The following is a 24,802-nucleotide window of genomic DNA, read 5'->3' as shown; positions in this document are numbered from 1 at the left end:
AGCTGGAATTGTAAGGATGAGACACCAATGCTGGACAAACACTATGTGTGTACATGTGTATACCTTCGCATATGCACTCTAACTACTCCTTATGGTTGGTGCACTGTCACTTGAGCCAAGGCCTTCAGTTCCAGACTTTTTAAAATAGAATTTTATTTGCCAAAGAAGTATTATAGTGAAGTTGAATTAATGAAATTCTTTGTCTCTGGCACCAGATGGTACTAAAGAGATTCATATGGAAATTTAACCAGTTAATCTTTGCTATTTTTTTTCCCAGTCCTGGGGCTTGAACTCAGGGCTTGGACACTGTTCCTGAGCCTCTTTGTGCACAAGCCTAGCACTCTACCACTCGAGCTATAGTACCACTTCCAGTTTTTCTGAGTAGTTTATTAGAGATAAGAGTCTCATGGACTTTCTTGCCCAGGCTGATCGAACCACAATCCTCAACTCTCAGCCTCCTGAGTAGCTAGGATTATAGGCGTGAGCCACCAGCATCCAGCTTGTTTTGTTATTCTTTAACAAATAATTTCTCTGTAAGGAATTGATTAGTTACCTTTAACTCTAGTGAAGCGTGTGCATAGTTTTGAAAATGTAACAAATTATAACAATTTCATCTTTACCCATCGATTATATACTTTGTGCTTTTCCTGAAGTATTTTACACACAGGTTTTAGACTATGAGCTCATGTTTCTTTACTTTTTTTGTTTTGTTTTGTTTTGTTTTTGGGTCGGGTTGTGGGGCCTGAACTCTGGGCCTGGGCGCTGTCCCTCAGCTCTTCAGCTCAAGGCTAGCACTCTACCACTTGAGCCACAGCGCCACTTCCAGCTTTTATTCTTTTTGCTAATGTGGTGCTGAGGAATTGAACCGAGGGCCTCATGCATGCAAGGCAAGTGCTGTACCACTGAGCCACCTTCCCAGCCCCTACTTTTGGGGATATTATGCATCCTTATAGGATGGATATAAGATTAAATAACTAGGTTAAATTGGCAGATGAGCAAGGTGGGGTTTATTACTGTTCTTTCCTTTAATGTGCCAGTAAACATAGTTTGTGTGTTCTAGAATGAGACATTTTTGTACTTACATAAATTCTCTTTTAGAGAGGCAGCTTTCAGTTCTTACCCTCTTTTTTTTTTTTTTTTTTGTCAGTCATGGGGCTTGAACTCTGGGCCTGAGTGCTGTCCCTCAGCTCTTCAGCTCAAGGCAAGCACTCTACCACTTGAGCTACAGTACCACTTCCGGTTTTCTGGTGGTTTATTGGAGATAGGAGTCTCACGGTCTTTCCTGCCCGGGCTGGCTTTGACCTAGATTCTCAGATCTCAGCCTCCTGAGTAGCTAGGATTACAGGCGTGAGCCACCAGCGCCCGGCCCCCCTTTTCTTTTTAAATATAAATTCTGTTTTTTAACCAGTCATCTGACAAATTTGAATTTCAGGCAAGCTAATGTGTAAGCTCTGAAATCATAACACTGGGATTTACATACTGATCTGACTATTTGCTAGTTTTGAACTTTAGATAAGTTTAACCTCTACCGCATCTATAAAATACGTATATATACCCATATCATAGGCTTGCAATGACTAAACATTGTAAGTACTCAGTATTTGCTATTAATACAACTACTAGTTGGAAGCTTTAAGTATCAATCAGATAACATTGTGGGGAGCACTGTCTAATACTAATATTAACCTACCTGAAAAAATACTCATTCTCTAGTATGTTTGATAACTTTTTAGAATCTGATATGGTATTATTGTAGTTAGCAAAAATAATTTGTAAGACTTAAACTGGGCATGGTGGTACTTGTCAGTAATCCAAGTTGAAGGGATATATACTTGGAGTTGGAGACCATTCTGGGCAAAGTTATTCCCTAGTTTAAAAACAAAAGGGCTAGGGGCATGGCTCAAATGGAAGTGCTAGCCTAGCATGCTGGAGGCCCAGAGTTCAGTCTCCACTATTGAAAATAAATAACTATGAGATCATCTCCATTTGTAGTTGAAACTGAAAGTGGTCAAATGACTTGCCTAATGGTCCCTAGTCAGAGTATTAGCTTGAACTAGATCTTGATTTACCAGTATTTTTATTTAGTCAACTTGCTATAATAAAATAATCCTTACAAATTTAATTTCAAATTTAAAAAGAAATTTCAGGTATGTGTTCCTTTTCAATTTCTTTTCTGTTTTATTTCAGATTCATTAGTAATTTGGCTAGATTGATATGCCTAGTCTCTTAATGACACATATCCAAAATATAAACATTAAAATTTTAATATTTATTGAGCACTGTGAAAGGTGCTTACAAGGAACAGATGAGTAATCCTTAGCTCAATGAGTCTGTTAGGTGGGACAATTTAATTTATGACTTCGGAAAACATTTTTCTTACATTTTCATTCTGTGTTTTGTGGTCATGTTAATCTTTTCAACGATTCTCCCCCCTGCCCCCACCGCCCCGCCACTGCCCCCCCCCCCCCCGTGTGCTTTCTAATGTGGTCATAAAAGCAGCCTCAGCCTCTGCCTTCCAGTTTGTCTAAATAGACTATTTTCTACTCTAATTGCTTTTTTAGTGGTGTTGACTTTTGTCTTGTTTTTTATTGTGGTATTGTTGCTTTTGCTTAACTAAATCTGACTAATGTTCTATTCCAGTTTCTATTCAGTTTGATATATGATATTTAACTTTGATTGTGTTTGCATTCATTTGTATAAACATAACCTTTTTAAGAATTTGTTGTCTCTGAGTTCCTTTGGTTTTAGGTACCATGTTAGTCAGAAGTACCTTCAATTTTATGCCATTTAAAAATAGCTCAACACTCCTATGTTCACTTGGTTTCTAGGTCTATTCTGGATAGCAGGTTTTGTGAAGACATTTATTCTTTCTTGGACCTCAGATTTCCCAGACATCTCATGGTATTTCCTTTTATTTTATTTCTTTAATGGCTGCCACTTATTCTCAATATTTGTGTTTATCTTACTTGCCAGTTGGATGACCATTTTTCTGCCTTGCATATGTGAAAGTTTGTGGTAGTTGTTTGGATTGTGTTGAATATTTTTCCCTTAATTTATGTCTATGATGTAAGATCACTTTTCTTCCGCTTACAGTATTGCCTTACTCATTTTTAGAAATAATCATATTCCTCTAAAGAGCTTATGATTTCATTAAGTATAAATCAGATTTTTAAACAGTATGACTTTCCTCAGTGTAGAGGGTTTGTTTTGGGGGAAGATTGTTTGCAGTAATGAAACTTGAACTCAGGAGTCTTGCTTTACTTGCTTGCCTAACACTCTACCACTTGAGTCTTCCTCCAGCCCTACTTTTTTTTGCTGATTATTTTGGAGATAGTCTAGTGGACTTTTCTGCCCCAGACTTTTTTTTTTTGGTTGGTCATGGGGCTTGAACTCTGGGCCTGGGCTCTGTCCCTGAGCTCTTCAGCTTATTAAGGCAGTACTCTACCACTTGAGCCACAGTGCCACTTCTGGTTTTCTGGCAGTTTATTGGAGATAAGAGTCTCACAGACTTTCCTGCCCAGGCTGGCTTTAAACTGTGATCCTCAGATCTCAGCCTCCTGAGTAGCTAGGATTATAGGTATGACCCACCAGTGCCCAGCTTCTGTCCCAGATTTTTTGAGCCACTAGAGCCCAGCTACAATTACTTATACTAATGTTAACAGTGAAATATTTACCACTTTATGGTCCCAATAAATATGACCTTATCATATTTAACATTATGTGAATAAATTACTGAGATCTACTATGCTGTAGATCTGTTTCAGATGTTTCAGAAGTTGATGTATCTTTATCCTGTAAACAGTTTGTGTTTTTAGAGAGATTTAGAAGTATCATACAGTTGGTTTTTTTTTTAAGCACTTGATATATATAATGGCAGTTCATTTGGGAAGTGAGTTCAAAGCTGTTGTTTGGTCCAGTTTGGCTGTTGAATTCATTCACCTAGTTAGGCACAGTGGAAAAGGGAAAGGCACAGAAGGAAAGAGGGAAGGAAGGAGAGAAGGAAGGAAGGAAAAAAAGAAAGAAGGAAAGAAAGAGAGAGAGAGAGAGAGCGAGAGAGAGAGAAAGCCAAGTAGATGCTCTGAACAGGGAGGATTTTTTTTTAATTTTTTTTTTTTGCTGGTATAATTGTTTGAACTCAGGGCACTAGTTTGACTTGTGCTTTGCCACTTGATCTATACCTCTAGCTTTTTTTCTGTCTGTTTTGGAGACAGAGTATTAAGGACTTTTCTGCTCAGGTTGTCTTTAAAACCAGGTCCTCTGGATCTCAGCCTTTTGAGTAGTTAAGATTATAGGCATGAGTCATCAGGACCCAGCTGATATATACATTTACACGTTCACATATACATATGTGTATGTATATATATTTAGATGTATATACATATATATGTGTATATGTAAATTTTTAAAAAAAATCACACAGACATATAACTGCATTTATTATCTGTTATTATTAGGTCAAGGTCTTGAAGTATTTTAAAGAAATACAGAATAAATGAACCTATAAGTACACAAACTTAGTTTTACACATTGTTTATATTCTGTCCTACAGAATTTTGTAATTTTATAGTTTTGTGTTGGTTAATAAATATGGCATTCACAGAGTACTCTGAAATGGGCAGGGTAGCATTTCCTTTTATTCATTCTGCTTTCATTATCTTGCAGGAGCACTTTAATTTGTAAGACTGGTATAAAACATGGCATATAGAAAATCATGCTTATGAAATAACTGAAAAGATTTTTAAAGTTGAAAATATCTTTTCTATCCACCTCTTGTTTTGTGATGAAATAGGAATAATTTAATCCCTAACTACATACCTGGTGTCTCTTATCTGGACTGGAGATGCACTAAATTTGTTTTTGTAGATTGTGAAATATTTGCATAGACTTTACAAGTTAAACATTCCCAATCTAAAAAATAAAATCTGAAAACTGAATATTTTGCTGCATTTTGGTTTTCAGGTTTTTTTTTAATGAGGTACATACAATCTGTTTTAGGTGTTGATTACTAAATAAATGCATTCTTGTAAATGCTTGACATTTGTTATTCTTTACTTTCTTTGTAGAAATCCTCTGAGAATACATTCCCATTTTATAAACATGAAACCTGATAACTTTCTAACCTTACATTTAGTCATTGGCAGATGTAAAGGTTGATGTTTTAATTTTTCTTTTCTTTTGCCGGCTATAGGGCTTGAACTCAGGGCCTGGGCACTATCCTTGAACTTTTTGCTCAAGGCTAGCATTCTATCACTTTGAGCCACAGCTCCACTTCTGGTTTTCTGGTAGTTAATTGATAAGAGTGTAATGGACTTTCCTTACCAGTCTGGCTCTGCACTTCAGATATCAGCCTTCTAAGGAGCTAGGGATTGTAGGTGTGAGCCACCAGTGCCCAGTTTAATGTTTAAAATTTTTAGTTATAATTGCCTTATTATAATTTCTGTTGGTTTGTTCTAGTTTCTTTTCTCTCTTGCTCTTTCTTGCTCCCTTGCTATTTTGCTCTTCTGCTGTTTGGTTCTTTGTTATCTATCTAGTCATCTAACCATCTTTCTATCTATCTTTCTATCTATCTTTCTATCTATCTATCTATCTATCTATCTATCTATCTATCTATCTATCTATCTATCTATCTATCTATCTATCTATCTATCTGCCAGTCTTGAAGCTTAACTCAGAGCCTGGACACTTGTCTGCATTTTTTTGCTCAAGGCCAGCACTCTGCCACAACTCCATTTCTGGCTTCTTTGGTAGTTAATTGGAGATAAAAGTCTCCTGGAGTCTTTCCTGCAAGGGCCTGTTTTGAACCACAGTCCTCATATCTCAGCCTCTTGAGAAATTAGGATTTATAGGTGTGAGCCACTGGTGCCTGGCTGAAGCCACTTTGACACTTTATTTCCCCCTCTTGTGAGATATGAACTCACAGACTGTGAACGAATTGAATGGATATTCTCAAACTTAATTGTCAAAACTAAAGGTAGAAAATAAGAACTACTGTTTGAAGAAAAACTGCTATTTTTTTTTTAGGTACAAGAATACAGGGATAGAGATAATATTGAATGTGTAGTTTTCTAGTTTATAAAAGTGTCTATGTGTATTTTGTTCCTAAATTATATTATCTCACTTTTGATACTTTATAAACAACACGAATAACTGTTTTTTTTCTTGGTTTAAGACTGGCACTTGAACTCAGTACCTAATGCTTTCACTCATTGGCTAGCACTCTACCAACTGAGCCATGCCTCCATTGCCACATAGCAAATTTTATGGAGTGGATTTAGGTAGGAAAATTGATGTTGAAGATTGAAGTTTGTTTAAAAAGCACCAAACGATATTTCTTTTTTTTTTTAATGTTGGCTTTTAAAAAACATTTGTTTCATGGAGAATTAACAAGATAATCAATACCAACTGGAGAAAGAAAGAATCACCTTCATAGACAGATATTTACATATCATGAAAAGTGACCTGCACTGTGAAACAATTGATTTCATTACAAATAAAAGTTTTTTAGGTATGTGTATATGTATATTTATATGTGTAAATAAAACAGGCTAGAATTGGTTCTGAACCTAGCGTCATTTTTTAAGCTAAACAACCTTAAGTTAGTGTTTTTTCATTTTATATTCTTTCATGGTAAAATAGATATCTATCTTGGAATTGTGAAGATTAAATGGACTGTTCATGTAAAAGGTTTATTGTGGTGCTTATTGTTAGATAACTCTCTGAACTGAAAAGATCTATTTGTGAATACTAATAATACAAGATATAGTATTTTTAAATGAATATTTGTTGGTTATGTAACAAAACAATATGCCTTCATAATTCTCATTGCATCCTGATTCATTCCCTAAGGAAGGTTATGATTCATAAACTTTTTTTCTTTTTTTCCTTTCTTGTTCTATGATTTGACCCAGGGTTTCATGTATACTAAGAACTTGCTCTGCCACTGAACTATACCCTCATAAACTTCTTTCGATCGTAATCATGCAACTTAATTCCAGAAAAATAGATATTAGTTCCTTTATATTGTGATCTTAATGAAGAATGCTTTCTTCTCTAATTTTACTTCCTGCTATATGATTGTTGACTCTTGCTAGTTAAGGTGGTTCTTAACTGTCTTCCCTCCATCCCCCTTCCTTTTTTTAAAACAGGGTTTGTGGATGCACTTAGATGTTTGCAATGAGCACTGTGGCTGGCATGCTCCAGTGTTTTGGATACCAATGCATAGGACTCCATAGTAATCGAATTTACCAGAGGCGAACGTCATGAGCATAGTGATCCCATTGGGGGTTGATACAGCAGAAACGTCATACTTGGAAATGGCTGCAGGCTCAGAGTAAGTATTTAAGTTAAAGTTACATAGAGAAAGGCAATTATCTCCTGTAGTTATTTTAACACAAATAAGCAGTGCATAATTTACATTTATGTTTTTTCTTATCTCTTGGCTAAAATACCACAAGTTAAGGACAAAGATTCCTCTAATGAATTTTCTTTTTGTCTTTTCTACTTCCTATTTGTTAGCATCAAGAATAACACAATTCTTTTGTTTTGTTTGGTGTTTCTTTGAGAGAGTGTTTCAAAGTGGTCTGGAACCTACCACTGAGTTCAAACTGGCCTTGAACTCAAGCTAATCCTGGCTCAGCCTCCTAAATTCTGAAAATATAGGTTTGACACTGTGGCTAGCAGATCGTTGTGTTTAGTGTATAATCTGTCCTATTTATTTTGGGAAGCAATTTAAAATTTTAATCTTAGCTAATATTTATTTGTTTTTTAAATTATCTTTGAATAGTTCTACAAAGTAACTGTAATAGCCATTTCTGTGAACTCAATGAAAGATTTTTACCTGTTTGCCCATGTTTTGACTATGCACTTGTTTGCACCAACTTTATTAATCTTTTGTTTTTTGAATGACCATCCACTTTAAGTTATTGCTGTAAAGATTGTTTTTTGAAATTGTAAACTGAAGAATATTGAAGCTGAAGGATAAAAAGATACATGTTCTTTGCTTTAGTATATAATTATATCTTACATAATGGGACTTTTCTCATCTATATTTAAGCTAAACTTGATGGGATTTTAAAAGAAAGAAAAAACATGTTTATTTTAGAACTCTAGAAACTTACATGGAGAGCAAGAAAATGCTGTAATGAATCCTCCTTTTGCTGGCATTTGTAGTGGCCCAGAGTGTTTTCATAATTCCTGTTACTGCTGTTGGAAAAGACATTGACATACTCTTCAGTATTCTTATAGTGTACTAAACAGCCTGTATGTATTATGTATAATACATATATAGACATTTATGGCAAGGTCTTGCTGTGAAGCCTAGGCTGGTCTCAAACTCTATATTCTCTTCCCTTAGCTTCTTAAGTGCTATGATTACAGGTGTTCATCGCCACGAACAGCTTAAATAGTATATTTAACTGTATCTTTATTGACTATATTTTTTAAGCTGTTAAATAATGTGAAATACATCTTTGCCTTGCTTATATGTCTGTTTTGTAAATTATAAGATGACTCACAAAAAGCATTGCATTAATTAGATAGTTAAAAAGGAATGAACAGTTTACTAAAAGAAGACAGTAGGTACCAATCTGTTTTCTTTTGGTATTTTGAGGCAAAGTCTCATTCTGTGGCCCATGCTCACCTGTCATTGACTTTGTTAACCCAAGCTAGATTCAAGATCCATTTCTCTCATTCTTCCAGATGACAAGAATACAGGTGTGAGCCGCTGTGCCCAGCTAGTAGTATCTACCTATTTTCTTCACTAGATTCATTTTTGTAGAGTATTGATAGTATAAACTCTGGCTTATTTGGATTCTTGCATTTCTTCTTACATGCAAGGCCATTTTATTATGGGAAAAGATTCAACTTGTACATAATTGAAGACTGACTATCTTTTAATGAATACTAATGTTTCAGGAAGTGATTTTTTTTCTTTTTCATAAAAGGTATATGTCCCTCAGGCATAGTTTTCCCCACTCAGAACATGAAGTATAGATGACAGCAGTTTTTGTTTTTAGGGAACCATTAGAATTTTGGTGGTATAATTCTCAAACTTTTAAGTTCTTTTCTATCTAAAACCAGGAAATTTAAGAAGATGCTTAAGTCACATTTCCCCCCATGGCTACAAAAACATAAGCTTTTGGCTTTATTTTCCTAATAATTTTTAAAAAATAGAATGCTGTTTTCATTTCTAATACATAATGGGAAAATTCTAAAGTTGTATAAGATGTATCTGGGTATGGGGATACATGCCTGTAGTCCTGAATCAGGAGCTGAGATTGGAACATTGCTTGAACCAGGAGTTCAAAGTCCACCTGGGCTATGTCGGAACCTATCTCAGAACAACAAACACAAAAAACAGAAAGCAAGAGATGGGAACGGTGCATGGGACTTTCCTGTATATGTTTTTGATTAGTTCTTATGAATCTATAATTATTTCACAACTTTTTAAAAAGAATTACATTTCATTGTAGCCACGTGGTAGGTGTATAATTTTATTAGTTATATGTTTACTTTTTTTTTTTTGGTCGGTTGTGGGGCTTGAACTCTGGGCTTGTCCCTGCACTCTTCAGCTCAAGGCAAACACTCTACTGCTTGAGCCACAGCACCACTTTGGTTTTCTAGTGGTTTATTGGAGTTAAGAGTCTCATGGACTTTCCTGCCTGGGCTGGCTTTGAACTGTGATCCTCAGAGTCAGCCTTCTGAGTCGGTAGGATTACAGGTGTGAGCCACCGGCGCCTGGCTTTATGTTTACTTTTTAGAGAAGATTGTACTGCTAAAAATGTGAATAGTTTAAAATTTGAAAGATACTTAATAGAGTTGAATAGATATTTAATGAATTCATAAGACTATAAGGTGACTGATAGTTCATCTAGTTGAAAGTTTAGGATCTATAATAAAGGGTTTGTTAATGTCTGAGTTTCCATTCCCAGGAATATTTATTTTTGTATTATTTTATCTCTAAAATAAAAGTCATTATTTACATCAAGTCTGTTTTTCTTTGTGAATATTTGTTTTCCTCTATTCACTAAGTTTTGAAAATTCTAACCTCATTTTGCCTTTCCTTCAGGATAGATATTTTGTATGTTCTCTCTTTTATTTTTTTTGCCAATCCTGGGACTTGAACTTAGGGCCTAGGGTTGTCTCTGAACCTCTTTGTGCTGAAGTCTAGACTCTACCACTTGAGCTACAATGCCACTTCCAGCCTTTTCTGAGTAATTTATTGGAGATAAGAGTCTCAAAGACTTTTCTGCCTAGGCTGGTTTCAAACCGTGATCCTCAGATCTCAGCCTCCTGAGTAGTTAGAATTACAGATGTGAGCCACTGGTGCCTGGAGAGCGTGTTACTTCTTATTTTCTATTATCTTGCCAAAAATTGTATTTTCTACAACACTTGTAAGTTAGTGGGGATTGACAACATGTGTTTTTGTGTGTGTGTGTTTGTATTTGTTTTGGGGGTTTTTTTCAGTCATGGGCCCTAAACTCTGGTGCTGGTCCCTCAGCTCTTCAGCTCAAGGCTAGTGCCCTACCACTTGAGCCATAGAACCACCTTTTTTCTTCCACCTTTTTTCTGCTTATGTGGTGCTGAGGAATCGAACCCAGGGCCTCATGCATGTAAAGCAAGCACTCTACCACTGAGCCAACTTCCCAGTCCCCATAACATGTGTTTTTTAACAAGAATAAAATTTTGTTTCACGAACTTAAATCTTTTTTAACAAAAACACTATCTTTTACTATTCATAACATTAACAAATACCGCTGCTTAAATTTTAGTAAATACCATGAAACAAACTACTTGTAGTTAAGTGTCTCTTAAGATACCATAAAAAAAAATATCCATTAGTCACTATTGAACCTTGGCAGTTAGCGTCTTCCTACAGTGATTATCCCTAGGTTTCAAAATTATAATCACAGTGTGCAGGTTAACATAAAAACTGACTTGTTTTCTTGTTCATGGTGATTTTTAATGCACTAAAATATAGCAAAGTGATATTTAAAGCAAAATTTAGGTAGGTGTAAATATAGTAAACTGATAAGAATTTTGTGTGTGTGTGTGTGTGTGTTTGCTGTTGCTAGGGTTTGAACTCAAGGACTGGGTGATGTCTCTGAGCTTTTTATTTTTATTTTTATTTTTTAAGGTCCTGGGACTTGAACTCAGGGCCTGGGTGCTGTCCCTGAGCTCTTTCATACAAGGCTAGTGCTGTACCACTTTGAGCCACAGCACCACTTCTGGTTTTCTGCTGGTTAGCTGGAGATAAGAACCTCACAAGGTTTTCTTCCTGGGCTGGCTTCAAACTGTGATCTTAGATCTCAGCATCCTGAGTAGCTAGGATTACAGATGTGAACCACCAGCCCCCAACAACCCTCAGCTTTTTTGCTCAAGGCTATCTAGCACTTCCTGAATAGCTAGGCTTACATGAGTTACCTGTACCTGGCAAGAAGTTTTTATATGTTTTTCTATGATTATCCACATTGTCCATAAATGTAAAGTAATATAAAAAGTAGGCTTCTTGTTTATAATTTTTTTGTAGCCAACACTAACAGTTCAAAAGCATCATTACTATTTTTTAATGTTTTTTTTTTATTGTGAAAATACCATACAGAGGGGTTAAAATTACATGAGCAAGGTAATGAGTACATTTCTTATCTTGTTGCCTCCTCCTTTGTTTTTCTCCCTTACCATCCCTGCCCTCCCCCTCTCCCTCTGCCAAAGTTGTAAAGTTCATTTTTTGACATAGCATCTTGTACATCTCATTTGTGTCATTATTATAAGCATAGACTTGGAAAATGATTTCCTTTAGGCTAGCATTAGGAAGAAGTATTCCTATTCTTAAGGGATCTGTAATAGTTGTAAGTCAGAATTATAGACCAGAGTAGCTAAATAGCGGCATAATATACATCATTTGTAAGCTTGAATTTTCCCTTTCTAAAACTGAAAACATGATTACTAATAATGTATTTCTTTTAATACTTATTGCTACCAAATTTTTTTTTATTTGTGAACATACTGTACAGAGGAGTTACAATTACATGGGCAGGATAATGCATACATTTCTTACCAAGCATTGCAGCCTCCTCCTTTTGTTTACCCTTCACATCCCTTCCCAGCCTCCCCCCTCCCCCCCAATCCCAAACCTTCTCCTTCCCCCCCTTCCCCCCCCCCGCACCGACGTTGTAAAGCTCGTTTTGGACATGACAACTTGTACTTCTCATTGTTGCAACAGGTCCACCTGTATCCTTAAACAACTGTTTTTTCCCCATCTCCTCCTCAAGTTATACTGACATCAAATATAGTGAAAGCAGGGGTTATACTGTGGGGGAGGGACATACAAAGCAACAAAGAGATAATCTTATAAATGCGTTAGAAACACATGCATGAAAGAAAAAAACATTAAAATACATATCTAAGGGTTCATTTTCCTGACATCACATTATCTGACCTTTTCCGCTTGACTCATACATATACTAGATATTGCAAATAAGGGAAACCATGCCACCAAATTATTTATGCCTGGCAACACAGTGACTGCTAAATAGCTGTTGACTAAGAGTACTAAATAAAGTATTAAATAAAAATAAATAACTTCTTTGTTTTATTCTATCACTAATATACCAGTAAGCTCTTAAGCCACTTATTTATGAGACATGATATCTTCATTTGCAAAAAGTAGTTTTAAATATATTTATATGCTTGCTTTCCTTACTGCAAATATCTGAGATTCTTTTTACCTTGTATACTTTGCTATAGTATGTGATATTCTTTCAATGTCACTAGAGCCATCTGCTGGCAGAATTTATTAATTTTTGGGTGTTTGGGTATTTTTAGTTAGAATTTGGACACTTGAAAGTATTAAAATATTTTGTGAATAATGAAATACTTTATTAAATTTTATTTTCCACTAGTACTTAATTTTTTTGGTTGTGATTTCTTCACACTTAACCAATCATCAAGAATAACTCTTAATACTAACTCTTACAGTTAGTATTGATTTGCTTATTCTAATTTGGAAGTACATCATTGAAGTGTGGTTTTGTTGTACTATTCAAAAAGCCCATCTTAAAGTACTGTCAACGTTATTTAGAACTGCTCTTGAACTTGAGCTGAGTTTTCATTTGTTTCACACTTAGAGAATTTTTTCATTACAATACTGTATAAAGGTCTCAGTAATACAGTGGTGTTTTTGTTTTGTTTTTGGTGCTTGTCTTGGGTCTTGAACCTAGGGCCTGGGCAGTGTCCTTGAGCATTTTTGCTCAAGGCTAGCACTCTACTACTCGAGCCAGGGCTCCATTCTGGCTTTGTATATTCCTAGTGCCTAGAATTATATTTCTACATATTTCAATATATTTATATAGAAATATAGAAATTCTGTATAAACTCTGGGAATAACATTGGACTGGTTGCATTGTTAAATACTGACAGTGGTTTGGGTGTGTAGCTCAGGCCCTGGGTTTAATTCCCAGCACAAAGCCAGTGATTTCTGATGCTAATGAAGTATTTCCTTTACTACACAGCAGAGTTATGGGATATAAACTACTTGCTCATTTTTTCTGCTACATAATATTAAATATAGAGATTGTCTTCAAGAAAAGTAGAATTCACAGGAAAGTCAATGTGGTAGAGAATAACAGTAGGCATATTATATGGACTGTATTTATTGAACCTGTTAGTGAAAAGAAACTTTACTTCTAGATTTACTAGCTAAAAAGATGCTTTCTTAAATCAATGAGTATGTTATAGAAATAACTATATAATATAGATAGATAGATAGATAGATAGATAGATAGATAGATATAAATTGGTATGTGAATGTGTTATAGAAAAGATGTCTTTTATGGGTGGTAACTCCAGTACAAAGAATGTTATCTTTTCCTGGTCAGATGGATTTTAGAGTTAAAAATTTACTTGGTTTTTTTGTTTTTTGTTTTTTCCAGAGCTGAGGACTGAGCTCAGGGCTTTGCACTTAGCAGGCAAGTGCTCTTCCACTGAGCTCCTCAACACCAAGAAGTCCTTTAGAGTGTGATTTTTCCCCATGATATAGAAGATATATGTACATATTTCTTTACCTACTTCATGTCAGTGTTTGATATAGCTTCGAAAAGTATATGTGGGCTGGGCTCGGGTGGCTCATACCTGTTATTCTAGCTACTCAGGAGACTGAGGTATGAGGATCACTGTTTGAAGTCAGCCTGGGCAGGAAAGTCTGTGATACCCTCATCTCCAGTGAACCACCAAAGGTCCAGAAGTAGAGCTGTGGCTCAAGTGGGAGAACACTAGCCTTGAGCACAAAAGTTCTGGGACAGAGCCCAAGGCCATAAGTTTGAGCCCCATGACCTACCCGACCTCCCCCCAAAAAGTATATGTGAGTCATTTATACACTGTCAGCCTTCTTAAAATATCAGTAGAACATAGTCATTATACACATTCCCCAAAATATATTAACTGAAGGTAATAAACATCCATAATCTGGAGATGGTTTGTCATACGCACATTAGATGAAATCATACTGTATTCAATCATGTAATTTTTCCTTTAACAGTAAAATTTGAAAAGGTTTTTCAAACTCTGATTTCTTGGTATTCCAATCACAAGATACATCATAATAAGTTTTGATCATCCATTGTTAAATATATAAATTATTTTAGCCATAAATTGCAGTGGAAGCTATTTTGGCATAATGTTTTGAAGATTTTGAATGTTACTCAGAATACATATGATCTGGAATTACTAGGTCCAACAAGTACAAGTTACTTTTTAAGCTTCTGCTGTATGTTACAAGATTACATTCTTGAAAGCTTGTGTCTATTCAAAAGAAGCTATCACATTGGCAGTTTGGGACATTTATTGTAGGAGGAAATAGACTTTCAGGATTTAAGCCTTGAAGGAATCACATGATGATAATGTGTAAAAATGTTCAAATTGACTTTGCCCTCTGATTTTGTATAATACATTCTCATATCAACTTGGGCTATGTGTAAATTGCTACAAAAATAGTTATTTTGAAAAGTTGAAGTGCAATTTGTTTCCAAGACCACCCCCACATTTTATGATTTGTGTGGAACTCAGTCTATAGTTGTCCTTAGAGTTATGGCTTAGATTTACTTTAGCAAAAAATACAAAACCAAGTCAGCACAAGAGAAGAGGTACAGGGTTTCTCATGGAGTTGTGTACAAGCCACCTGTTTTCTTTATTAAAGAATTGTGAAAAACATGAAATACTGTCTACCTAGAGTGCTCTTTAGAGATTTGGTGCTCAAGGCCTTTATTGAGGCTAGCATGTAAGTACCATTTACCTGTTTCATTCAACATAAATCATATTGTTCATTCAGATAGTTGTAACCATTACCTTTGGGGAAAATTTCTTAGTGTAAGGAACTGTTTAGTAGCCAAATTCCAAAAAAATGGCAAAAGAAAAGAAGACAGAGACTACCTTGCAAGCAAGTCTTCCTATTCTATGATAATTCTTTTCTGCAACATTGCTGTCTTAATTTAAGCTTTGTAAATGCCATTTTAAAAGATGAAAATTGATCAGATGCCAGTATTAATGTCATATTGTTCAACTTAGTAAAGGAAGAAGTAATGCATTATAATTTGTTGAACACTTCTGTGCAAGGCAAGTACTTTATGTTTAATTTTATGTTGTGACCCAAATATGTCACAGATAGGATATGAAGGATTAATAAAAGTTAAATAATAAAAGTTAAATCAGCTCATTAAAGCCATAAATTATAAAGTTTCACAGCAGTGTGATGCTCTTGGTTTATTTTTTTACTCATTTTAGGCATTTTCTCACTGTGCTTTTCAAATACATCTGCAGAAACAAAATGTGTAAAACTATGAAAGAACAGCTTTCATTACATGAAAGTGAGGCGCTCAGAGCATTTTTACCCCTAATCCCACCAATTCCTCCACAGACACTCCTGAGGATTTTGAGGCCTTACTAACCACTTTGCTGTTAGGAAAAAGAAAAAGTGTTTTCTATTTTATTAACTGTAGTAGGCAAGTTGCGTGGAATCCTACTTTTTTTCAATTAAAAAAAACATAAGCCATTTTATTTAGCCAAATGAAGGATTAGATAGTTAGAAAAACTATTCTGATATTTAAAATATGAGTATTTAATAAGGTAAAGTTTAAAAATTGTAACTTAGGTCGATGCAACATTTAATTCTGGATATTTTATAATTTTCTCAGTTTGTTCTCCCATGCATTTTCTTTTTAAAAATTTAGTTTCTGATTATAAAAGGTATGTTTGTTATAGAAAATAAGTGTCTATTTCCCTGTTTGTTTTGGCATTTAAAATCACATTTAGGGGTCAGCAAAATTTTTCAGTAAAGGACCGGAAAGTATTTAAGACTTGGGTTTCTGTCGTAACTACCCACATCTTCTGAAGTAACTAGAAAAAAGACAGTATGTAAACAAGCACGACTTTGTTCCGGTAACTTCATTTACAGATTCAGGCAGCACCTAGATTCAGCTCAGCAAGCTGCTTGTTTAAAGAAAGTGAATACTGATAAAGTATGTTTTTCCCCCCTCAATAATCAGTTCTAAGCCAGTTTTGAGCTAATCAGTTCTGAGCTGGTAGCTCATACCTGTAATCCTAGCTACTCAGGAGACTGAGATCTGAAGAGCACAGTTCAAAGCCAGCCTGGTCAGGGAAGTCTGTGAGATTCTTATCTCCAATTAACTGCCACTTATCTCCAATTATTTACCACTTCCATAAGTGGTGCTGTGGCTCAGAGCACTAGCCTTGAGAGAAAGAGCTCATGGACAGTGCCTGGGCCTTGAGTTCAAGCTCCACAACCGACAAAAAAAGTTTAAAAAAAAAATCAGTTCTGTTTTTCTTTGATATCATCGGCTTGAGTAAGTACAGTTGAGTAGCTTTTATCCAAAATTCATGGGACAAGAAGTGTTATAGATTTCATATTTTGCAAGGGCTAAAGGGGATATTTTCACAGACTTCCAACTGAGCATCCCTAATCCAACAACAGTGCTTTAAATCCTGGATTTAGAGCACTGATAGAACACTCAAATAGTTTAGATTTTTAAGCATTTAAAATTTTTGGATTAGGGATGCCTCAACCTATAATACTATTTCAGTGATATGGCTTTGTTTAATGACATTTCAAATCAGTCATTAAGTAATATCTGTTGAGGGCTTGTTATAAATCATGTATTTAGGGACATATCTTCAGTATCTAAAATCTTGTATTCAAATGCTGTTTTTCTCTTGTAAAGTGGAAAAACATCACTTTTATTATGTGGACCCCATTATCTTCTGGATCTAATCCATTTCATGTATTTTCAAAGTCTTTGCTCTTTACTTTGGCCCATGTTATCCCATTTTTTCACCTTTAGTTTATTTATTAAATTGCAATCACATACACTTACAACAAATTTCCTGCCCACTTTTATTATTCTAGGGTAGTTATATTCATTGTTAGTCTACAGAACATCACTATACTTGTCTGTATTGTCAAAGTAGTCTTACTCTATTTAGCTTTCTCAGCATTTGATGTAAATACAGAAAGGTTATTTGTACTAGCACATTCAACTGGCTGACCTCTGCCTGCCTGCCTGCTCCCTGCCTCCCTCCCTCCCTCCCTCTCTCCCTCCCTCCCTCCCTCTCTTCCTTCCTTCCTTCTTTCCTTCCTCCCTTCCTCCCTCCGTCTTTCTCTTTCTCCCCTCCCTCTATCCCTCCTTTCCTTTTCTCTTTCCCTGGCTTAATTTATTAAGTCCACTATAAATAGTGGGAGTTGCTCGAATCAATTTCAGCCCCTCTTCTCTTTAAATAGCTGATTTTTAGTTTTGGTGGTTTTTTGTTTTTGTTTTTTTTTTTTTAAATCAGTTGTGACAGCCTGGGCACTGTCCCTGAGCTCTTCAGCTCAAGGCGAGTACTCTACCACTTGAGCCACTTCTGGCTTTTTCTGCTTATGTGGTGCTGAGGAATCGAACCCAGGACCTCATGCATGCTAGGCAAGCACAATACCGCTGAGTCGCCTTCCCAGCCCCTTTTTTCTGGTTTTAAATGCCATTTTGAGCTTGTTATCCTCCTGTCTTAGCCTTTTAAGAAAATTCTTAAAATATAAATGTTAGCCAATTTTTAAAAACAATTGTTAAGATTTGTTTTTTTTTGTGCTTGTACTAGGGCTTGAACTCAGTACCAGGGAGCTGTCTTATAACTTTTTTGCTCAAGATTAGTGCTCTGCTACTTGAGTGACCCCTCCACTTTCAGCTTCTTGGTAGTTAATTAGAAATAAGCGTATCTTTGACTTTTCTGCTGAAGCTGGCTCCAAACTACAATCCAAAGATCTCAACCTCCTAAGTGGCTAGGATTACAGCATGAGCTACTGGTGCTTACAGTTAACTTACTTTTCAAAATTACTTTTAATAAATACAAGCATTAGGCATGAGGATCTTAATAGATATTCCTATTTTTATGCATAGCCCATTTATCAGTATTGCATCTTAAATTTGAACCAGGAAATTTTAGAAGTGTATCAATCTTATCTAGATATATATATATATATGTATATGTAGAGAGAGAGAGACATTATCATTAAGCATATATGCTTGAACTTACCTATATTGCACTGAAATTTTGATTTTACTCCTAACCATTAGCTAACTCTGGAATATTAAAGTTATGCCCATACTCTTTAGTAACATACAGAGTTTGATGAAAATCCATGATAAATCTTTCTACTTTGACCATGATTCATAAGTGTTGCTCTAAAAATAGCATTGTAGATTGCTAAAACTGCTTCTTCCCATGTAATTTTTAAAGAATTTTAAAAGATTGATTTTTTTCCCCCCTTCCTTTTAAAATTCTGCTGGAGTTGAATTCGGTCCTCACAAATACAGGCAAGCACACAGTGATATTTGTTTGTGCTGCTACTGGGGCTTGAACTCAGGGCCTGTGTGCTCCCTTTTGCTCAATCCTGGTGCTGTTCCACTTGAGTCATGTCTCTACTTCTGACTTTTGGTGGTTTATTGGAGATGTGTCTCATGAACTTTTCTGCCTGGTGTGGCTTTGGATTGTGATCTCAGATCTCAGCTTCCTAAGTAGCTAGGATTACAGGCATGAGCCACTGGGATCCAGTGACAGGATACTTTTAATAGTGAAACAATTTATCAATAGGAAAATTGTTAAATAAGTTAAAGTATATTTACAAAATGAAATAAATCATTACTAAGAATACGTTTCATGTAAACATTCAAAAATGATAAATGTTTATATACATTGTAGTATATAGTCAAGGTTTAAAAATTGTGAAGGTGTATTTTTTGCATACAAATAAAATTTAGAGTAGGATAACCTGGCATTGATGTGGGAATGTTTTGGTGTTGGATGATCTTTTGCTTTCTTATGTATTCTTGTGTTTAAATTTTATACATGAGTATGTATTAATTTCAAAACTAAGAAGCATTTCACAGCATAGACATTAGGTGAGTATTAGTTTTCAGACTATTCAGAATTTGTTAGAAATTTGTACCCTATACCACTGGGTATAATATATAAAGGTTAGTCTTTAGGAAAATTATATTAAAATGCTTTTGTTATCTTTAAGTAGCTGTATACAGGTTTTGCCATTCAGCAAAGCAATTTATATGCATTGTGATTGATGTCACTCCTTTGAATATTCTCACCCATCCCTCCCAGCCCAGCCCTTCCCTCAGAAATTTTGTTGGATATGCTTTGTATTTTGACTATATTCTTCCCCTCTTTTCTTCATTTGTCTACTGGAAAATTACATTTGAACTTGGAATAGGAATGAGACAATTTACTTATTAAACAAAAAGTTTTTTTATGACACAGAATCCAGATAAGATATTCATTATCCACAATCTACTATAATAAATACACATCATATTTTTATTGTTAATGTGTTAATATAAGTACTTAATAATTTAAAATTTATTTTAAAAAGCAATAACTGATGATTAAAATGGAATTCTCATTGATGGAACTTTTTCCCCCCCAGACCAGAATCCGTAGAAGCTAGCCCTGTGGTAGTTGAGAAATCCAACAGTTATCCCCACCAATTATATACCAGCAGCTCACATCATTCACACAGTTACATTGGTTTGCCCTATGCGGTAAGTGTCATACATTTCTCTGGAAGAATATATACATATTTTTAAGGTTAGCGGTTTAAATAAAGTATGTGTGGAATTGTGCTTAAAACTGCATATTTAAAAAGCACTATTATTTCATATCTTAACAGTTGGGCATATAATTTATAGTTTAAAGTAACCATATTGTTAAAGGATTACAATTCTACAAGAGACATTCTCCAGAGGTCTGTTTTGCAATTTATTTAATTTTGGGGGGAGGGTGCTGGTCATAGGGCTTGAACTCAGAGCCTGGGTGCTGTCCCCTTCTTTTGCTCAAGGCTAGCGCTCTGCCACTTGAGCCACAGCTCTACTACCAACTTTTTTGTCAGTGTAGCGGATATAAGAGTCTCACAGATTTTGCTGACTGAGTTGGTTTTAAACTGTGATCCTCAGATCTCAGCCATCTGAGTAGCTAGGATTACAGGCAGGCATGAGCCACTGGCGCCTAACTGATGTTACACTATTTTTTATCCTCAATAAAAAGACTGGATGTTCTGTCTACTCTAATTTTAAGTTATGTAGTAATGTATAATAAATATATAGTTCTTTATTAAGTGTTTGACTATATGCCAGGCTTTAAGTGTCTTCACATATTGTATCTCATTTAATCTTTGAAAACAACTTCATGAGATAGTTTTCATCCATTTCATAGCTGAGAATATGAAAGCTTGTCTAAATTAATTTTAAAGATTTCATATTATATAGCCTACAATGATATCCTCTGTTGTTTTTGTTAACTTGTATTTTTATTTTGTTTTTTACCTTTTATTTTCACATCATGCTCCTGTATCATCTTTTTTTATTTTTTGGTGCCACTACTGGGGCTTGAACTGGTGGTTTGGGAGCTGTCTCTTAGCTTTTTTGCTCAAAGCTAGTCCTCTACCACTTGAGCCAGAGTTCCACTTCTGGCTTGCTCCCTGCTCCCCTTCCTCCCCCCCCCCAACTCCCACAATTAATTGGAGATGACAGTCTCATGGACTTCTCTGCCTGGGCTGGCTTTGAACTGAGATCCTCAGATCTCAGCCTCCTAAGTAGCTAGGACTACAGGAATGAGTTACCAGCACTTTGCCTCCTATTTTATCTTGAAAGTGAATCTTTTAAGTAAAGACTGTAAAGGTAGTTTCTGATTTGGAGGGAAGGGAGAATTGACATTGACCACCTCTATCTTATCGGTAATTATTTTTTCACTTAACACTGGTTTAATAATATGGTTTTCTCAAGTCATTATTTTAAAGGTGTTAAAGAAGAAATAGGCTAGTATCATGTTTTAAATATTGAGATTAAGGGTGCATTTTATTAAAATGCTTAGGTAATGTCAGAAATTAACATAGTACTGTTTTTGTGTTCCATTATCCAGGACCATAATTATGGTGCTCGTCCTCCTCCAACACCTCCAGCTTCCCCTCCTCCATCAGTTCTTATTAGCAAAAATGAAGTAGGCATATTTACCACTCCTAATTTTGATGAAACTTCCAGTGCTACTACAATCAGCACATCTGAGGATGGAAGTTATGGTACTGATGTGACAAGGTGCATATGTGGTTTTACACATGATGATGGATACATGATCTGTTGTGACAAATGCAGGTAAAATATTTTGCACCATTATTTTTTTAATGCTTCTAATTTTGATAATTTAAAAAAGATAGCATCATTTTTAAAGGAATTAATTACTTTTTAAGTGGGACTTCTATTGATGTAATCTGTTTCTTTAAAAAACCTGATTAAAAAAAGCTATCTAAGAGTTTATTACAACTCTGCAGTGTGAAGTGAGTAATAGTTCCGAACTATATGTACAATCATCTCTCTTTGCATTTAGTTCAGCAGTAATACAAGTACATATGTATATGTATATATGTATCTATCTATCTATATATAAACACACACATATATGTATATGTAGTAATAGAAAATATATAAATTGAGTCCTTTTATTTCTTTTAGCATTATTTGTGTGGTGTAATCAACTGTGATTTTCCAGTTTGGGGGAATTAAACATTTGATTGATGTTTGTTTGACCTGACTTTCTTACCTCCTTTTGACTTGAACCTTGCAGCACTCTGGAGTCTTCTAGAACCAGAACCACAGTCTCCCCTCCCCCAACCCTGGTTCAACCACCAAGAAAGGCCTCCTCCCCTAGAGAAGGTGTGATTGGGACAGAAAGTGGGGTTCTTTCTCTCTCTCTCTCTCCCCCCCTCTCTCTCTCCTCCTCTGTCTTTTCTTTTCTCTTTTCATCTGTTTATTTTGTGGAGGGGTGGGGAGGAGAGGGAGCACTAGGTTTTCAACCTTAAAAGTTACTGAGTCAAGCCCTTGCTGAGGGTGGGGAGCTTAGAATATGTAAGCAGCACACAGGCAAAAATGTTTGGTGGCTTTGCATAATTTCCTGGGTCTAGTTCTTATGGCATAGCATAGCCCATCAATTTATCTGAAGTAGTAAGGCTTATATCCTTCTATATTTGAATGTAAGTATAAAAAATAAATCTACTGTGGTACTGTTCAAGTTTAAAAATAAATTCTTAATACCTGTGATATATATCATGACAATGAGTAATTACCTCCAAATGTATTCAGGAGGTAAAATTAAAACCTAAAAGAGAACTTCAGTGACATTATTTTTCTTACATTAGAAATGGTCATTTCTTATTATAGCCAATTGTCTAAATATAAGAGCTTTCTTTTAACTGATCAAATGTGATTAATTATGTACCATTTGGCAAATGTTTTAACTAAATGCATAATCATAAGGAATGTTTTTCTTTTGATCCAGTTATAAGAATTTATAAATAATATATAGTTGTCTCTATTAGAGAATGGTGAAATTGTCTTTAGGAATTTTTTAGATCCATATGATTATATCCATTCTGATTTAAAGGAACATTTGTAGTCTTTGAATTATTCAAGGTATTTGCTTCTCAGTGACTATTCCTGTTAGCATTTTCTCAATGTCTATTGCCTTCTTCTATATTTCTGTTGTTCAACCTTAGTATGATGCTAAGCTTAATCTTTCTTCTTCCTTAATTTACCTTGCCTCTTTATATTTTTTCAATCTTCCTACTGCGCATACTCCTCCAATAGCGACATCTATAAATTGATCATTTATTTTCTATTTTTTCTCCTATTGTCTGCATGACATTATTTCCCCTTACATTGCACATTATTCTAATACGTGTTGTTTTCTCTTTTTTCATTTTTGCACTTTAAAATGTTTTTTCTATTACATACTTCCACATCCTCTGAGTTCTTGTCCCAGCATTCTCAATTGAGAAGTGAAGAACAGCATATTTGCACCTTAGTAGTATTATATTAGAAGTGGTTAGTTATGTAAGGAATAGCTAACACTTTTGGAAACAAGCATATGTATCAACTTTAGACAGTTGACATTTGGGCAATAAAATGCAAAAATAAGGAGCTGGGCACCGGTGGTTCACACATGTAATACTAGCTACTCAGAAGGCTAAGATCTGGAGGATTGCAGCCAATCAAGAAAAGTCTTCAAGACTCCATCTCCAAAATAACCAGAACAAAGCCGGGTTGGAGGTATGGCTCAAGTGGTAGAACACCAGCTCAACAATAAGCCAAGGAAATTTGAGGCCTGGAGTTCAAACCCTGGTACTGCCCTTCCCCTCCCCTTGAAAAAGTAATAATTACAAATTAGGAAGTTTCCATGTGTTCCATTAAAAGTAATTAGGTTTAGCCAGGTGCCAGTAGCCTATAATCCCTAAACTACTCATGAGGCTGAGATCTGAGAATTGGGGTTTGAACCAGACCAGACAGGAAAGTCTGTGAAACTCTTCTCTCCAATTAACCACCAAAAAAAACTTGGAAGAGGAGCTGTAGCTCAAGTTGTAGAGTGCTAGCCTTGAATACAAAAGCTCAGGGACAGTACACAGGCCCTGAGTTTAAGACCCAGGACTGGCACCAAAAAAAAGTAATTAGGTTTAATTTGGTTCCCATGGAATGTCTCTTGTATTCAATGACTGCCATTTTTATAGTTCTGTCCTTTTTAAACTCTGAAATGTAGGAAAAGCCTCGTAAGTCTTTCCATTGCTTTTCTTAGTGGTTTTCATTTAATTCTGTATGCCTCCAAAATTGTCAAATGTTCACAGAGAAAACAACCAGCTTTATCCTTCCTGATTTCACAAAATGAACAGTCTTTTTCGTATGCATTGGCCACCTTCTGATATCTGTGAATTGAAAAATCCTGAAATGGTAACCTTTTCTTCCTGTTTCACAAAATGAGGTTCTGTTTATGTCCATTATTCTCCAGAGTGTTTTTCCCATAAACTCCATGTATATGGATATATTCTGGTTTTTAATAATACCACCTTTACCTTTTACATTTAAGATCTTTGTTTTAGAGGTTTATTTTATATTTGCCCTCTTGTTTGTATATCTAAAAATTGTATCTTCCTAAGGACCTATGTTACAGCACATTTTCGAGTGCTAAGCTCAAAGTAGGAGCTTATTAAGCAATAATTAAATGGAGTGCCAATTTTTAATTTAAGGATGGTTTTAATGTTTTATATGTTCTGTTGTTTTTTTCTTTTCAAGTGTTTGGCAACATATTGACTGCATGGGGATTGACAGGCAGCATATTCCTGATACATATCTATGTGAACGTTGTCAGCCTAGGTAAGTTGACCATAGCTGATAAGATTGCTAGTGATTTTACTGGAAAAATGAACGGAGATTTA

General features: G+C 35.3%; 1 protein-coding gene across 4 annotated transcripts in view; it reads left to right on the top strand.

Moving 5' to 3' along the window:
- Kmt2e (lysine methyltransferase 2E (inactive)) overlaps positions 1-24,802 on the top strand; it is an 80,513-nt gene that overhangs the window by 14,912 nt on the left and 40,799 nt on the right. For 2 of the 4 annotated variants that reach the window (XM_069996277.1, XM_069996274.1), the window contains exons 2-6: positions 2,829-2,901; positions 7,146-7,330; positions 19,976-20,090; positions 21,466-21,695; positions 24,660-24,740. In XM_069996277.1, coding sequence (XP_069852378.1) covers positions 7,260-7,330; positions 19,976-20,090; positions 21,466-21,695; positions 24,660-24,740 — 497 coding nt within the window. In that variant the 5' untranslated portion in view covers positions 2,829-2,901; positions 7,146-7,259. Of the gene's footprint in view, positions 1-2,828; positions 2,902-6,378; positions 6,506-7,145; positions 7,331-19,975; positions 20,091-21,465; positions 21,696-24,659; positions 24,741-24,802 lie in introns of all 4 variants that reach the window. The other 2 variants (XM_069996276.1, XM_069996275.1) reach the window with 2 other exon arrangements.

The sequence above is a fragment of the Dipodomys merriami genome, unplaced genomic scaffold, assembly GCF_024711535.1.
Source record: "Dipodomys merriami isolate MVZ:Mamm:240054 unplaced genomic scaffold, mDipMer1.0.p SCAF_5, whole genome shotgun sequence".
Lineage (NCBI taxonomy): Eukaryota > Metazoa > Chordata > Mammalia > Rodentia > Heteromyidae > Dipodomys > Dipodomys merriami.
The sequence above is the reverse complement of the archived record's forward strand: the minus strand, read 5'-3'. Positions and strand labels throughout refer to the sequence as shown.